Source organism: Pseudochaenichthys georgianus, chromosome 11 (genome assembly GCF_902827115.2).
Source record: "Pseudochaenichthys georgianus chromosome 11, fPseGeo1.2, whole genome shotgun sequence".
Taxonomy (NCBI): Eukaryota; Metazoa; Chordata; class Actinopteri; order Perciformes; family Channichthyidae; genus Pseudochaenichthys; species Pseudochaenichthys georgianus.
In genome coordinates this window covers 18,726,479-18,745,074 of record NC_047513.1, presented here as the reverse complement: position 1 = coordinate 18,745,074, position 18,596 = coordinate 18,726,479, and the positions used below count along the sequence as shown (strand labels likewise).

Here is an 18,596-nt window from a genome sequence, read left to right as displayed (position 1 = left end):
TTGATATATTCTAAAGCTCAGTAATTTGGCAGTCAATATCTCAACGGGTTGAGCTGGGGGTCAAGTTCTTGTAGTTGTCTTAACATGAAAAGTGGCTACCTCATACATAACCATTTTATTCTCATAGAAAACATTATTTGTTCCTTGTTTTTACTGACATTTTTGAACAATAACGCCATATAGAGCCATGATTGTAAATTAGAAAATGTACAATCATGTTCACTGCCATCCCTCTACAGTATCTGTGCGTCTTTCTGTCCAGACCAGCTGGAAGGTAACCCCCGAAGAAGGAGAGGAGGAGGGATGTGAGAGATGGAGTTATCAATCACAGTCTGGGCGCACAGGAGGGAGGTGACAGCCGGCCCATTGACAGGTTTGCCTTTGAAGGGCTCTCGTATCACACGTGTGTGTGTGTGTGTGTGTGTGTGTGGTGTGTGTGTGTGTGTTGTGTGTGTGTGTGTGTGTGTGGTGTGTGTGTGTGTGGTGTGTGTGTGTGTGTGTGTGTGGTGTGTGTGTGTGTTTGTGTGTGTGTGTGTGTGTGTGTGGGTGTGTGTGTGTGTGTGTGTGTGTGCTGTGTGTGTTGGTGTGTGTGTGTGTGTGTGTGTGTGTGTGTGTGTGTGTGTGTGTGTGAGTGTGGGCCGTGTGTGTGTGCGGTGCGCATGTTATTGTATTGTGTTTGTCTCAGGTGGCGGGGGGGCCGACACAAAGACCGGGCCATTAAAAGATAGGGGGGACTGAAAATCTAACCCTGCCACCGTCAATCATTCCCCTCCAACACACACACTCCTCCTCACCAATGGAAAAACAAAGGGCGACAGGAGAGAGGGAGGAAAGAAGGGGTAAGGGGGGAGGAAAGAAGGGGTGAGGGGAGGAAAGAAGGGGTGAGGGGAGGAAAGAGAGACTAAAAGAAAACTCAAGCATATAAACGCTGCCTAAAGAAAAATATGCTCTGCACCATTGTTATAATTGTTACTTTTGAGCTGAGAATTAAATGACCAATCTCACAAAGTTTTAAACTAACATGTTTCACATTGTTTACAATCCACTACAAGGCTGTTTATTCAATATAACACTGATAGCTACTGTATTTATCCAGCCACAGTTTGCTGACAAAGCAGTGCATGTGTGAGACACAGGTCATGACAGCTTCCTGCCACAGGAGGGCTCAGCCGAGCGGCTCTCTTCAGGGGAGCTCGGCAAGTCTCCATCACTTTTCTCTCTTTAATGATGATTCGGTCTGGTGGCAGGGAGGACGGCAAGAGAGTGGCGGTGAGAGGAGAACATTGGAGCAGAGCAAAGAGGCAGGAGCTAGTTTCGATACTTTGCAGGAGAAGACAGGACAGAAACAGCTCGTGCTAACAGCCACTGGCAGACAGAAATGAGGAGGACGATGAACAGAACAAGAAAGACAATAAAGCCAAGGGGAAAAAAAATAGAACACACACACACACACACACACACAGGCAGACGGGAGGCTGTTCTCGAGTGGATTTCGGTCGCATGTGAGCGGGGAAGGGGAGGGAGAGGGAGAGGGAGGGTGGGTCTTGATGACATCATGTGTTGCTATAGCCCAAGCTGAGGCCTGGCAGGAAGATTTTTAACAGGCAACATCTGCAGGACGCCGGCCCTGAGAAGAAGAGGGGGGGGAGAGAGATAACGAGACGAGAGGAGAGAGAGGAGAGAAGATATAGGAGAGAGGAGAAGAGATATAGAGGAGACGAGCGAGAGAGAGAAGGAGAGCGATACATAGACGAAAGAGAGAGGAGAGAGAGAGATGCGAGATGAGAGAGAGAGGAGAGAGAGAGAGAGGAGGAGAGAGACGAGAGAGAGAGACAGACATGGAGGCGAAGCCCAGCCAGAGGATAGAGAATGACAGGAGACGTTTAACCCTTGCAAAGCCCTGCTGACTGACAAAGGAAGGGAGAGGCAGGAGATGTTTTTAACCACATATGGTCACATTCCTTGTCCTGCTGCAGGAGCTCCTTAAAGATGTTACTACACAACAGGGCAACAAAGACAAAGCTCTGTGATTGGTCAGCTTTGGTTATTTTGTGTTTTTTCTGAATGTTTCTAATAGAGATCGAAGAAGAGAAATCTGGCAATTGCTCAGTGATGTTCTTTTTTTTCTTTCTAGCAAAACCATTTCAAGCGCGCACCTCCTCCTCCCCATTGATGTCCTATATCACCCGAGCCATGACATAATGTAAACACCATAACTTGGGTTGTAAAATGAGCGCATGACACAGATTGGTGGCGTGCAACACATCCATCAAATGTCACAGCGGCGCAATGACTATCAACGGGTTTAAATTCTATGCCGAACTATAAATCAATTATTTTGCGGGAGTCATTTACAGCGCGACTGCCAGGACACCTCGATGTAGAGGCATAAATCCAGCTTGAGCCTTTTCCCCCTCTGCTGTCTTATTAGGGAGCGATGCGATGCGGCCCTGGGCAGGTTGATTTTTAAGCAGCTAGAGAAAGGTCACTACGGCTTGGTGCTAATAACACACACATAATGCAAAACCCTTTTTATAAACTAACAGGGAACATACAGGAGCTGATGAAAGAGAACGAGAAACACACCGTTATCTTCATTTAGTTCTTGTTTGTTTCTTTATTGTACATTTGAACATGTTGTTTAACAAGCACTTTAATTGAGGATGTCTCAAGCAACTAACCAAGAAAGTGCAGGGCCCTCTTTTTAAATGCTGCCGAGTCGGCTAAATGCTGTGCTCGCTGATGTGTGCAGCTGCTTTGCTGACAGACCTGCTTTTGTTATTTAATTAAAATGGATAGAATCATATTGTTTTATAAAAAGGTACCGTAACGGCGCATGTATTTTGTTGATACAAGCCGCTATTGAATTAAGTAGAACTGAATCACGGTGAATTGAATTATGATAATGCCCTTACCCTTCGGTTTTACACACACAACCCCTAGTTGGTTTTACGGCTACATAATCACTTAACCTTTCATATGGCTTAGCCTGTATTCTCGCAGTTGGTAGTGTGTATAAGTGTGTGAGTGTTGAACACACGTGGTTAACACACATACTGTTCATGCTAATTGAAGGGGAGAGCGAGAGAGAGGCAAAAAAAAAAAAAGGACTAATCCTTCCAAATGATTGGAGCCATGTTGTCAAGGGCAAGATCCGTCTGTTTGACACAGGAGCTAAGACCGAGAGAGTGGAGCGTGAAGAGAAAACGAGTGAAAGGGAGACGGAGGTATAACGAGAAGAAAGGTAAAGGGAGTAAAGCGCAGCGGGAGAGGAGTCAAAGGAAGCATGCAGGGTGCCAACAGAGAATTGAATGAGGAGGAGAGGAGAGGAAGAGTGATAGAACAAGTACTAGTGAGCATGTGAGGCTGAAGTTCGTATTGGCAGGCAGTCACTCTCATTGGGATTCATTGTTGGTTTACTGGACAATTCGAGCCACTTTAAAAACCCAAAGCACAAGCCTGAGTCTGCATCAGCACATTACAAGAACAACAACAACAACAACAACAACAACAACAACAACAACAACAACACTGCAGAGAGGGTTGGCATTCAACAGGAAGGAAAAGGCAGGGGGAGGAAATGGGAGAAAGACAGAAAGGAAGCAAAGAGAGGAAAAGGCATACATGAAGAGCCTCAGAATGCAGCTGCTTCTGACGAGCTAATGTGATCAAACAAATGCCAGCTTTCTGACGACTACAGCCACCTCTGCCCTCTTCCTTCCATCTCCTCCTCTTTTTCCACTTTGTGGGTTGCTTGGAACCGGTTAAGTGCCATGAAGAGGGAGGCAGGCGTTCACAGCCCCTAGCCAGCACTACTAAATATAGCAGCCGTCGCAGCAGGCCAAAAACACAATCATTACTCTCCCAGACACAATGGATGGAGGAAAGGAGAGGAGAGGAAAGTCAAAGGAAGCGCACAGAGGAGGCAAAGCAGAGGAGGAAATCAGCCATAAAAAGAAAGGAGAGGAGGGAGACAAGAGAGTCACAGGAGAGATCATCGAGAAGAAGATAAAGAGAGGATGTGACGGGTGGGTTAGGAAAATAAGAGTCAAGAGAGAGGAGGGTTTCAAATGGGCAACAAGCACGCTTCACCTCGAGCCTATTTATATAAAGAATATTCCACTCCAGTTGAACCACAGCGAATGCACACCAGCCACTGAGGTTTCCCTACAGGAGACTCCCGGCTGTCACCTCTCCCCCTGGGAAGCCGGTTTCTTCCATTCCCTTTCTCTTTGAATATTATCGTATGTTGGGTCTGTAAACCTGCGTTACAGGTGCTGCTGCCGGTACAGTACCTGTTTGCGCAGCTCCTCAGCAGCTCTCCTGGATGACAGCCCGTTGGAGGAGCCTCTGCTGCTGGCCAGGGCCTGCTCCAGGGCCTGCTCCCGCGCCTGCTCCCGCGCCTCCGCCCGCTCACTGCGCTCCCTCAGGAGGGGCGGGGGTGGTGGAGGAGGAGGTGGCAGTGGCGGGGCCGGCGCTTCCCTGCCGTAAGATCCTCCCTTAGGCCTCGGACTCTCCCTGGTCCCTGCTTTACCATGGCCGTGGAAAACTGTAAAGGAACAGCAGGGGAGTTCGGGTGTGTTGCTTTTTATTATTGAGTGAGAGGAGGAATCTCTCATCAGCTTTAAGTGGGTTTGCGTATACATGAAATTAGATTCGGAACAGGCTTACAAATGTATTAGAAAATAGGAAAATTGCTTTTCTTTTTTCACAACAGTTTTTCCAGAGCTAGGTGAGGTTGGAACATCGTAATGTTCCTTGATAATGCAATCAATGTTGAAGCCAACTGCTTACATTTTCCATCCGATATATAAAATAGGTGTGTTCATGTATTTCCTGAAGATAAAGAAGAGACCTTAGTTTATGTGTCTGCTAAGAGTCTGATGTGTATATATTTGTTTTCAAGTATTGCAAACTAGTTCCTAATGTACACAAGTCCAACATAAATAAATAAATGCAAACATTAAGCCACTGTAGAGAAAGCAGGAGTGGAAAGTTCCTATCAGGTATCGAGGCAAACATACTCTAGACATCTTTTAGGATTTGTCAGGCTACCGTCCACCTATGCCAGAGCCACTATGTGGACAGAGGTCTCAATACCCCCCTGTAGTGCAGAATGTCATATTACCCCTGAGCACCGGACCACAACCACCAGGTGGAAAGGCCCGCACATACATCGGAGCGACAGTGTTTTGGCTAACATATCGACCAATCAGTGAAATATGCATGATTTAAGGTGTGGATGAAAAGGTCTTTATACCACATGTCAATGAACCTGTTCAAAATGGAGGTGGACTGCATGAGCCCCCTGGGATGATGCTAAACGAGTCAAACGGGAGTGAGGCAATTAACATACATATTCAATAGCTCTCTCTTCAGCTTGCATGAGGCTCAATTTAAAGTTTCATGGCCTCCTAATATCAACAGGCTGCATGGAAAGAATGACAGGAGGCCACAGCACAAACACACACAGCATTTACAGCACACACGCAATGCACAACACAGACAGTATGCTCTCAAATCAAGGCACATGTTGTTAGGTGATGTGTGTGTGTGCATTTTGGTTGCTTTCATTTTATGTGTCTATCTGCAGAAGTGTGTATGTGCTATACTGAGAGGTGTGTATCCAATCATAACCTGAAGTCTCTGGGGCTCCAGGCTCCATAAAAAAATGAGAGAAATCCTGACATTTTGAGGAGTGAGCTAAGCAAGAAACTGAGCCCAATAAAAGCGCTTTAATGTAGCTGTGTCAACATGGCCCATGGCCGAGTGGGAGAGAGGAACGGAGAGCTGATGAATCGCCTGCAATGTCGGGCCTTCCTGTCTCTCTTTAGCTCCTAGAATACAATCTTTCCCTCTCCTCTACTAATTATATTTATTCTTTTTCTCAGCCCTCCCTTCCCTCCCCTCCCTTCCTCTCCTCATCCTCCCTAAGAGCCTATAACTCTGTTCCTGCTGGAGAGTGGCCCAAAGCTGCATATTAAAGTGTCACGTTTGACACCAATCTTAAAACCCACAAAATGTACTGAGGTGTGTGTTTGACTCTTTGTGTGTGTGTGTGTTTCTGATACAGCACACACACTTTCTCTACACAAGGACCCAGTCTTGACCGTGTGTGCACACCTATGTGTGAAAACGTCCTTCTCAGTGTCCTTAACCACTTCATCTCTATTGTCCCCAACAGTCTATCTGCCTTCCCCCCCTCTTATCTCTGTATCTAGCATATCACAGCGAAGGCTCCGAGCTGCTTTGCAAACAGTGTTTGTATACGAGATAAGAAAGCAGCCCATTCTGTCCTCACGCACACCACAAGCCTGGATTTGTTCAAGCAGGTTTCAAAGTCCTATTGTTTGTGCTGCTTATACAGATATACCTGTTGATGTACAGTTTATGTTTCAAGCTGCAGCTCCAGATGCTCATGAAGAATAAGAGAGAACATTCAATCCGTCTGGTTGGTGGTGTCAGTGAACTATTCAAACGGTAGCACACAGATCCCCCAAGAGTTCAGTTCAACCTATGGACCTCCCCTTTCTCTCTTACTCCCAGCAGCCGCCCTCCCCCTCCTCCTCCTCCACATTCCACTTGAGAGGATGACAGAGGAAAGAGATGAGCAAAGCGTTCACCTTTTTAACCTGACTGCCGGCGCTTCTACAGACTGAGGATGGGAAGTGAGTAAGGGAGGGGAAAGGAGGAATCATCCAGTAGTTGTTTTGAGGGGAAACGTCTGGCCGGAAGGATCGTGTGTCCTCGACGTCAGCCAAGAGTGAGGGCCTCCAGGTTGGAACATTATGTATATGGCTCTGTAAAAACTCTAGGACAAATATATAGGATTCTATAAACTAAGTATACACTGTAGAAAAAGTCCCACAGTCTTGTATTTGTTCTATCCGTACTCAAGCCCAGAAGTCAGATGTTCTTAATGTAGAATAATTATTTAATTGTTGGCATTAAAAAGATGCAGCTTACTTGTTTTCATACTCATGTACGCTGGGATTGGGAGTGTGTCTGTTCTCATGGGCTCAATCTCCTAAATGTTCCGCACAAGTGTGTGTATGTGTATTCATCCAAAGGTCTACGTGCCCCAAGGGGTGTAGTATGCCGTCAGTGCGCTGTGCATGTGTCGGGGGCCCCTGCCAGCTGTTGCAGTGTGCATAAACACTTTGTTAGGGCTTAGCAAGCTAAGTGTTAATTGGGGTGGAAAGACTTGATGTGCTGCTCTGCTCTCCCATGTCACTAGCCCTGTCTCTGCAGAGGAACACAAGAGTGCAAACTTAGGAAATGTCTCACGTTCACGCAGAAAATAGCGCTACTACTCTGTTCCGTGGCTGGTTCTGTTTACGGCCTGGGTGTTTCCTCTTCCTCCGTGGAATTTCTCCATCATTTACCTTCTCCAACTCTTTTTCTCTCCGTCCATTCCTCTTTAGTTATTAACTCAACTCCCTCTTCATCTATCTCATTCTCTTCGAGTGCCCTATATATATTTCCTCTTACCTCACCTTCAACCCTACACTCTTTGAGTTTGCTCCGTCCTTCATCTCTTTGGATGGTAAACACAGGCAGCATATGTGTGGCCTATTAGACCCAGCAGTCTGTCTCTGCTCATATCCCCGACTACATTTCCCATCAAGCCCTTGGAAATGTACGAAAGGACGTCCCTCTCTACGTGCTTATGCCCAGGCGTTAGTCCGGTCCTTACCATGCCCGTTGAGCGGCTGCCTGCCGGGGAGCTTGCCCTTGCGGGGGGTGGAGTGGCAGGAAGAGGAGGCCTCGGCCTGGCTGTAGCTTCCCCAACCATGAGAGTAAATCCCACCGTTCCTCATTTCCTCCACCTCCTCGCCTTCATCATCCTCCAGGTCCTCCTCCTCCTGGGAGCTTCCAAAGTAGGCCATGTTGCTGGGCAGGGCCGCTGAACCTGAGTGCAGAGAGAGGGGCACAGAGAGGTTAATTAATAATAAAGAGGTAGGTGGGGGGGAGGGTAGGAAAGGACAAATAAATCACAATTTCAATAAAGAAAAAAGCACTGAAAAACACATATACTGTTTTACTGTATGTCAAAAATCAACTGCCTTTTTTTGGAATGCACCAGCTTTCCAGGCTTGTCAAAAACAATATGTTTCATTGTAATCTCTGAAATGACAGTTGAATCAACATCAATGTGTGAGTGGTGAAATATTAATGTTAGAATAGAAGTTGCTCAAGCATTTGTGAATAATGGAAATTGTGCTGCTGTTTCTTTCATCCGTTATTATCCCAGCTGGTGGCCTATTGATGCTTTGTAAACCGCTCTGCACACAACGGCACCATTGTTGCATTCACAAACTAAAACACACATGTAATCAAGGACACACACAGCACAATGTTAAAAGCGATGACAGTTTTACTACAACAAAATACCTACTGTTTCTGAGTGAGAATAAACCTCTGTTGCCTTCCAAAGCTCTTCGTACAATGTGAATATATGGATTCACCATTCATCTACTAACAATGACCTGTGACTGTTCACCGTCCTGTACATGTGTCCTGTGACAATGCTTTGCAAATGTAATTCCAAGACAATAATAATAATACATGTAGTGGTGGTTTTCACAATATGACTGGTATACTGTAACTATGCACCATAAAGAAGGAAAGGGGGGGGGGGGGTGATGCAACATATGTTAACTTTAAAGCTAGAAGCTTAAGCAATGTGAGCATGAAATGGGTCGTCTTCCAAAGAGAAGCTCCATCTTGACAGTTTTATTGAGACGTATATACCATATATGTGCTCTGATGTCTAACTCTAGAAGAGAGTGACTTTAGAAAACCAAAGAGTAAGTGCGGAGCTAATCCCAAATCTGCTGCCTTCACTCTTCCAAACAGGATTACAGTCAATCTCTCCCACTATTTGGGAAGAAAGTCAAGGTTCGTTTTCCATCCCACTCAATCACTTTCTTTGTCATCTCTGAGAAGTCTAGCTCAATACGTGCTGGAAAGAATTAAATGGTGTTTGGCTGCAGACGGCCTATAATGTTACCTCAGTTAGCTGGATGTACAGTAGACACACACACTCTCACAAAAGGTCATGAAGCCCAAAGCTATGTTATTAAATCTCATAGTGTTGCACTCGTAAATCAGGGTGCAAACAGCTGGCCCTCTCTTATAGGTGCAGGAATAAAAACTAAGACGGGCTTGTGGAGAGTAGCTTTAGCAACAGGCACTTTATGTTTGGAAAGATATATAATAATGTATGTACACACACAGGCACAGTTGTATATCATTCTGGATTTTCATTGTGCTGCATCATGCCTGTGTGCTTCCAGAAGACTCGTAAACATTTCCCCGTGATATGCTTCAGCAAACCCTGTGGTTTTTGGCCAGCAGTGTTAAAAGGGCATTAATGGAAAGCAATGCACGATTACATGTCAATTAAAATGATGTTAAGCCTCTGAAAAATAGGCTGAATTTAACTAGCTTGCATTAAGCTATACAGAGCACTTTACATTACACAGCGTGAATCAAGCCTAGCCAATTATTTAATTGGCACTCTTGTTATAGAGGGCACTTAATACTTATCTGAGATTCGACACATTTGTTATTGTGTACATTATAAAGTTGCTTAATATAAGTATAACAAGTCATACACCAAAATAATTCAATTAAATAAAAAGGCATTCATCTTATAGAGAACATAAAGCATGTAGGAAATTAGCACTTTCACTTCAATAGGTCTCTATTTGGACAATATGTTTTAGATTGGAGACGCATGCGTTAATAAATGTTACAAAAGGGATCTTTTGTCCAAAATGTAAGACTAATACAAGTACTCTGTAAGTGGACAATGGAGCTCAGTGTGTGTGTGTGTGTGTGTGTGTGTGTGTGTGTGTGTGTGTGTGTGTGTGTGTGTGTGTGTGTGTGTGTGTGTGTGTGTGTGTGTGTGTGTGTGTGTGTGTGTGTGTGTGGAAACCTACTTAAACCCTGAATGCGTGTGTTTTCCCTATTGACAGAAGATTGGACATAATAGAAAGCTTAACTGATGCAGTCTGTTAAATGATTAAGAGATTAACATTGCCCAGTTATGTATTGTGATGTTAAAAATGTCTACCGAAATAAAAATAGAAAACAAGAGTCCTTAAGGGAACACTGAAGACCACCAACACACACTTCTGTAAATCAACTTCTTAAATGACGTTGATTTGTGATGAGAACACAATGAACACATTATTTCATCAGTCATTTCTAAAGCCTAAAATACATCTTTGAAAATAGATTCATTTTCATTTTAAGCTGCACTAACAACTGTTATTGGCCAGTCGGGGGACCTCTGGTTAGCATATGTCACATCACATTTATTTTGAAAGCCTAGTTTTAATCTCATTCTCGTATCAAAGCATTTTCATACACCGTAATAAAACAATCTGATTGTGCCTTGGATCACACCGTTCACAGTCTCTAATTGTCCCTCAGAGAGCCGGAGAGACGGAAAACAATCTGTAGCACTTGCAGATTTCCCGGACAGATATTATTAGTTTTACCTGCCATCTTTAATTTCTAAAAGGAGTCAGTAGGACAGAAACTAACGGCGTCTTATATAATCCACAGTAAACCACACATGGGCTGCTTCTTTGCATGCTGGGATATATTCTCACACCACGGCCGGTAGAAGAAGTCCCAACCCCTGTCCGGTGTGCGTTAGTGTTGTGGTTTCTTGGCACAGCATCTGAAGTGGGATGCAGACAATAAGTGGTTGAACCCTTGTCGCGGTGCCACTTTGTAGCAACATACCATTTTCTGGCTTTTAACCAGCGGATCCGCCGTGGGAGGTTAGGTGACCGACCGCAGCGTACATACACACCAACAGATGCAAACAAGCCACACACATCCACCTAAAGACACAGTCTCACACACATGAACAAACACACCGCTCAGACACCTCGTTCATCTTGGTGACAGAGCAAACACTCCTCTCTTAGACCAAACAAACACGGCGAGGCGGCACACACACCGGCCCAATCAGCTTCTAATGACTGGCTTCATTAGCTAAATGGCTGTAATGTACTGCTCTGAACAGGGGTCAGAGGGCCAATGGCAAACAGGCCACAGGGGCACACGTGGAGGGAGGGGGGTGTGTTTGTTTGGGGGTGCAAGGAAGTGGAGTTGAAAATGCTCAAATACATAAGAGGAAGAGTTTGTGCGTGCCGTCTGCAGTACTTGTGGGGACCAGTTTAACAATGCAACATTCAGGGTTTGGGAATACATGCAGGTTGTCAAAAGGTATATCGAGTGGAAACTGAAAAGAGGATGGAGCCGACCGTGGCAGTGAGTCAGAAAATATTAGATGGACAGAAATCGTTGTGAAAGAAGCAGAATGTGAGAAGGCAGCAGACATCAGACAACAACACACAACTGTATCCTCTAATATATTCAAGATCCCCGAAATAAGACTGTCTGGGATTTAGTGATGGAAGGATAAGGACACAAAGAGAGACAGACAAAGCCAGCCTGTGGATCCAGTGGACCAACACCGACCACTGGCATCTCGACGAGAGGAGTGGCTGTGGAGCTGAGAAACAGTCCGCTCATAACACACACACACACACACACACACACACACACACACACACACACACACACACACACACACACACACACACACACACACACACACACACACACACACACACACACACACACACACACACACACACACACACACACACACACACACACACACACACACACACACACACACACACACACACACACACACACACACACACACACACACACACACACACACACACACACACACACACACAGTTCAAAAAACATATCTCAGTCCTTCTTCAAGGCCTCAAACCCAATCCCCCAATTACTCCATCTTTTCATCCACCTCATTCCGACCGCAGTCAAATCATAATTAGGTCTGACGGAATCTATTAGAATTGTCATTTTTAACAGGGCTCTTGGGTATGTGGGGGGGGGGGGGGGGGGGCATAATTACAAAACCTCCATTCTCTGGCTACCCTTCCCTTTTGTCCCCTTAACTGGAACTGAAACAATGAGGACAATTTAAATAGTCAATCAGGAGGGTTTAGCTGCCATGGGGACATGTGGACGTGCTTACTTAGACACAAAGTGCTGCATGTCTGCACAGGAACTTTAAGGCGTTTTTAAGGGAAGGTCAAAAAGGGAGACAAATGTGGGTTTTCTGGCATGGAAAAGTTATCTCCTACATCTGAGCTCTGCCAAAACTGTTCATCAGTCAGTCGAGGAGAAACAGAAAGAGGGAGACAGAGAAGATTAAGGATTATGTCTCCAATTGATATTCCTTAATGTCAGCAAAACCATTAACCCCACAACAGTAGCTGGAGGATAATGCAATTGTATCACTCTGTGTTGCCCTACCGACTTCTGCTTAGCATCATGATTGACAAGAAAGTCACAACGCTACTCGTAATGTTTCCAGGCTTTAATCAAATAGCAATCACACATTAGAGGGAAAGCAAAGTACCTCGTCCCTGAGGGGAACTCAGTTGTCACAGCAGCAATGCACTTGAGAGACACATGAGTAGCTGTCGGACTTCAAATCCTACTCCCAGGAGTGGAAATGTGCGTCTAGTTAAGCGAAATTCTCAGACAATAAAAATACCATCAAACAAAATCAAATCCAACAATCTAGCTACACACAGCTCCCATGATTGGCAGTGCTTTCTTCAAAAACCAGATGTGAAAAGTCCACATTTCCCTCCGATGTGTAATCACGTACTAGAGATCTAAGGTCTTAGGTCAGAGCTGCGAGGTTACGCGAGCAGAACCAAGAAACTGGACTCACTGAACCAGAGAGAGGCACCCTGCTAGGGCCGCTGGCAGGAAGGGGAGAGGGCCGGGGGTGCAGTGAGGTAAACGGTGTGCACATATTCACTGGCATACACAGAATCACAAAGAAACTCACACTCCTGGAAATAAAACCTTATGCAAGACACTCATTTCCAGGAGTGTGTGTGCAGACGGTTATTCATTTACTCCCTTATCTGTTCTTATCTCATCCGTGTCAATGTGTATATCGTGATTGTGTGGGAGTGTGTGCATGTGTGTGATTGTGCCTCAATGAGGACAAACTTCATTAAATACATCTATCCAAAAAGGACATGATGCCTGGTATTGAATGTTGAGTATTTTGAAGATGCTCAAACATGTTGCATAAAGCAGAAGAGAGAGAAACAAGTGGTGCAGTGCCCTATTACCCCAAATAGCTTTGGAATGAACGCTTTGGATAACTTGTAAAACCTGGAGCAAGCCAACATCTGAATGAGTTCCTTCTGCTGCTCTCAGTGCTGCCCCCCCCCTGCCAGCAGCAGCACAGCACCCTCCTCCAGGTTACCAGAGGCAGACGCAGCCAGAGGCAGACTGTCTGGCTGCCACCCAAATGGATTTCTCCATGGATATAAACAGCGCATCTACAGGCCTGGACCACACATGAACATCACTCCGAGAGCACGGGCAAGGACTAGGCACTCGGCAAGTGTGTGAGGGTGTGTGTGTGTGTTTGCAGGAGAAAGAGAAGAGCAGTGAGATAAATACAGAATATAAGCCCTAGACAGTGTGGGTGGTGAGCATACATGCTGTGAATGCTGCCATACAGTAGACGGAGATCTTGTTTTTCACTTCTATCTGTCCAGTTACTCCCACGTTGCATCAGAATTATTTCCTCGGATACAGCAACAACACCACACTTCATTGGTGGGGGAATACAAATCCCCAAAGGATAACATGTTGTCTATTATAAACTCCAATTGGAGGCATGAGTAATGTGCATAATGGAGGAATACTTAAATGAAATGTCACAACACAGAGTGGCATAAGAGTTCAGATTTCACAACATTTGATTGTTTTTTTGGCGGCTCACTTTACAGCTTTAAGTCGTTCATGTTTTAACTGCTTTTATGTAGCTGTCCGAGTGAGTGATGGATAGAAGCCTTTGTGGTGGATACGTAATGTTTACCTGATAAGAAAAGCAAACACTGCAGTGGGTGTGTTTACACATTGTGAACGTTTGACCAGGGACAGATCAGCGAAATCACCACTGATGGGGTTAAAAAGGTATAAATGTTGCCGTTATAACTTCAAAATATGAGAGAAGAAGGAGAGAGAATGACGGGGTAATGGATTGGGAGATTTCCATAATATAGCTAGAGATCTTGTCTGAGGCATTTTGGTAGCAGACATGAAGCAGCCTAATGTGTGTGGTGGTCAGATCACAAGAGACACAGGTATCGCAATCTTAAAAAAGGGGTTTTTTGGGGTCTCGTACGATATCAAAGAGGCGAGCCCCTTTGCAAAGATTAACCAGGCTTAACACGGTTGTCTTCGTTGGCTCACTCCACACCCTGGATTCTGCATGGGCACACAGGAGATAAGCACAACACCAGTATAGTGAGCATGGATTTACACACACACACACACACACACACACACACACACACACACACACACACACACACACACACACAACACACACACACACACACACACACACACACACACACACACACACACACACACACACACACACACACACACACACACACACACACACACACACACACACACACACACACACACACACACACACACACACACACACACACACACACACACACACACACACACACACACACACACACACACACACACACACACACACACACACACAGGCTCTGCTGACATTCTCCCATGTCCTTCTTTTGGTAAGGGCCCCCTGCATATGGGTCAAATGAGAGGCCAAAGGCAAACAAGAGCAGAAGAAGCCCGCTCGGGAAAATGTCAAACTTGCAGAATGAATAGAACAAAAACACACATATTCATATCCACACAGCGCTAACTGGATCTATAAATACAGCGGTAAAGCAGGGAGCAGCACAGTGGGAAAAGCCCAGTGGAAAACCGCCAATTGTTAGCTTAGCAGCCTGGCTCTAAAATTAGCATTCGTAGGTAGCAAAGTAAAGCAGACCTCGCAAACATAGGTTTCAAAACACCATTCCTCACCTTAATTATAAAGAGAGAAAGCAGAGCGACTGAGTCGGAACCACCTACTCCTCATTAGTCCACCACTGCACATGCTATGGTGGGGTGAGTTTAGCACCCAGAGCTCAGAGTAATCTCAGCTTCAAAGTATATGGGACATTATATCATTAGCCTATGTAACTTCCTGGCCTATATATGCTAATCAAAGCCCCTCTCACCAAAGGCTTCAGTCGATTTTTAGCAACCTTCAATTATAAACGTTCTTGAATGAGCCCTGTAAGGTTAAAATGACATTCCATAATGAAACTATTCTCGTCAGAATAGCAACGTATAGCAGTCACGTCCCAATCTAACTGTGCCGCTCGTGAGTCTTTAGCCTACTTTGTACGACTGGCAGAGGTTAATGATGATAACAGTAAATTCATCTGGAGCCCGGGCCTTTGTCTTGAAAATAAGTTAATTCTGGTTGTGAGGACATGTTTCAGAAAAAGGAGAGTTGGATATTGAACAAAAGGTTAAAAAAAAAAGATAGCAAAGAAGTCACGACCAAGGTTGTTTAAAAAAAAAAGGTACTCAACTTTTTTAATATTCAGCTTTGAATGCGTCACTCCCTCTCCTTTCATGTTTCATAAAAGAGTGATTTAGTACAGCCCATATTAATGTAGAGCTAAAGATTTATTGAAGGTTACAAGGGTCATTGTACTCTCTTACATCTTATCCGTACAAGACTGCCTATCCTACAGGACATCTAGTACACAAAAGCATTGTTAACACCTATTTTAATCGAAAGATATATTTTAATATGGATATTGGTAACAGATTGGTAAGCACTCCTTACATCTGCTATATAAAGTTAATAGAATGTACTTTATAGATAAGATTATATTTATGTGTATTGTCTTTGTTCAGAGTACTGGGACAAATACATTTAGTCTCTTTTGTACTCGTTTTTCTCAGATTTATAAAAGATAATATATATTTTCAAGAATGATTCATTGGTCTTTAGCCGTAAAACCTTAAAAGAAAAAAATGAAAAAACTAGCCAGAAAAGTGAGGAGAAAATCTTTACCATCATGACTTCTTTTTTTGTTGGCCAGCAGATATACATCATAAGCAACATGAATCCTTCAATAACTCCAGCCCCTGTGTTTCTGTGAGTTTTGGAAGATGTAAATTGTATTCCATTACAGGTGGCAGTGGCTCGGTGGGTGTATTACCTAATTATTTTAGTTTACACAATCCCAATAAACGGAGCTCAACACACAATCTCTGCTGCTAATTACTCTGCCATGGCTTTTACAGTTCCTTTGACATCAGAGATGCTACATAGTGTCGATGAACCCGTGTAGTGTTTGTAGTCTGGGGTAGGGGGGGGTGTTACTGTGTAGCACTACAGTAAACGTGCAAACAGCTGCTGTGGTAGAGGGTGATAGGCAGGGTGTTAAAGAGACAGAAAGTTGTTGAAAGGTAGGAGGGGGAGATGTGTAAGCTGATGAAATGCTGGATAATCTTAGCCTTGGGCGAGCAGACAGATATTTGCAGTATGTGTGTGTGCGAGCGTGTGGTTATGTGTGTGTGTTGGAGAGTGAAGGGTGATCCAAACCTGACAATATTTACTACCGGTATATGTGCTCTTGAATAGCTTGTGAGCATAGTAAGGCGTGCTTAATATAATATACGAGACAATCCTCTCAGTCTGACAATACCAGCACTAGGCTGAACACACAGACACAAACTGGGATCAATAAAGTATCTATCTATCCATCTAAGCTAGACAAACCGTATGACAGGTCTTCGAAATGCATTCATTAGCATGCAACTATAAGCTTACATATTGCTGACCCGTACAAAAACACCCAAACAGTAGCAAATTCCAGCCAAAGAGCTAGTATGTAATGGGGTCATATTAAAACATTTAATATTAACAACACGTATCTGTAGCTTCGTTAATGAACAAAATTGCTCCTTGTTTACCATTTGTTGCGACTCTGCTTGTATTTGCGTCTCCCTCTGCTGCGTTCTGCAGAGTCTTACCTCTGAGGCAGAGGAAGGTGAGGAAGTCCTCGGTCTTGGGCTTGCGCCTGGACAGGTCCTGGATGGACAGGGTGAGGGCTGAAGCAGAGAGGGTGGTCAGGGAGGTGGAGGTGGAGGGCACGGGGGGCAGGACAGCAGCGGTCAGGCTGCCGGGGTCCGCCACCTTGACGGGTGTAGTGCTCGGAGAGTTCGGCTGGGACTGGGCGAACTTCCTCTGGGCCTGGAGCCGAGGTCTGAGAAGGAGAAAACAAGGAAAGAAGGAAGAGTAAGTTACTGATGAATATTTAATTACACTTCGCAATGTAGGAGTCTGCAGCTGATTAAAATCTCACTATAAATATTTTACATTTAACACTTTTACATTTTTTTTTGTTTTGCTGTGGCGCAGTGGCATTTGGACGTTGGATTGCTGAAACAATTACTCAGTAGTGAAGAATTAATCAGCTCTGTGTTCAATTGCATATTTGTTAAGTACAAAGTGGTTGTAAGCCCATCATGGAGGTGCAGATAGCCACACATGTACCTGTTCACATGGTCATTGAGTGTATTTGTAGATGCTTTTTTGATTCCTGTTGAGTACTGAATGAAAGATGATTCCAGAGAACAACTAAAGTCTCTTCATCTTAAGAATAAAGATGAAGCAATTCCCTTTTTATTCTCATTTCCTTCGCACCTTTCCACTGTTAAAAGTGCCTCGTTTTCTCTTTCCACCTCTAACATGCGCTTTCTTTCCTCTGTGGCGCGCAAAGCTTTCGAGAGGTCTCTCATTCCCCCTCTGCGTGTCTCTTTTCCTTCTTTATTTCACAGTGTGTGTCAGTGGCGGTGAGGGAAGGAAGAGAATCTTAAAGAAGTGTGTGTCTGGGAAATAAAGCCAAGGACGTGCCCGTCATATGCTTCCCCTCACGCCACACACACCTGGATGGGGACACTCACGTTCACACAAACCATACAAGTCCTAGATTGGCAGGGTCCAGACGAACCAGCAAGTGGCCCTAATCGATCAATGCTGCGCGCGCGTGTGTGTGTGTGTGTGTGTGTGTCAGAGCTAGCCTATAAATGTTGAGGCGTAGTGATAGAAGAAATGCGATATCCTGGTATTATTTGTCAATTTGCCGTGGACCCGATTGAAGAAAGGGAAGATAGGATCATGTCTGGAGAACACCCACAATGCATTTGGTGCAGAGCTCCGATTACACTTCAATCAGAGAACAGCGTGAAGTCAAAACGTGTCAATTTCCTGCCGTGACTTGGGTGTAAAGCTCAATATGGGAGAAATTGAGAGATGATTGCACACACATTGCCAAAGCACTGCATTGAAGCTGTGAAGAAACTGAACAAACAACAGTTTGCTCACATCAAGTTTGTTTACAATCAAAAAAAGCAGTAAACAAAAGCCTATGACAGAATTCAACTTGGCATTTTTTGTAAACTGGAAATCAATAGTACACAATGGTGATAAGCAGTTACACAAATCGTATTGGCTTTCATTTTGAGTTTACAAAACGTCCACTTTACTTAATGTTTAAGGCATTGTCTCAAACAGAATAACAGACTTTTAG

General features: G+C 44.5%; 1 protein-coding gene across 1 annotated transcript in view; it reads right to left on the bottom strand.

The window, feature by feature from the left end:
- The window catches only part of jarid2b (jumonji and AT-rich interaction domain containing 2b), a 117,224-nt gene that overhangs the window by 27,925 nt on the left and 70,703 nt on the right, over window positions 1-18,596 (bottom strand). The window contains exons 4-6 of the mRNA XM_034094412.1: window positions 17,038-17,270; window positions 7,697-7,912; window positions 4,296-4,549 (exon numbers count right to left, since the gene is read on the bottom strand). Of these exons, the coding sequence (XP_033950303.1) occupies window positions 4,296-4,549; window positions 7,697-7,912; window positions 17,038-17,270 (703 nt within the window). The remainder of the gene's footprint in view (window positions 1-4,295; window positions 4,550-7,696; window positions 7,913-17,037; window positions 17,271-18,596) is intronic.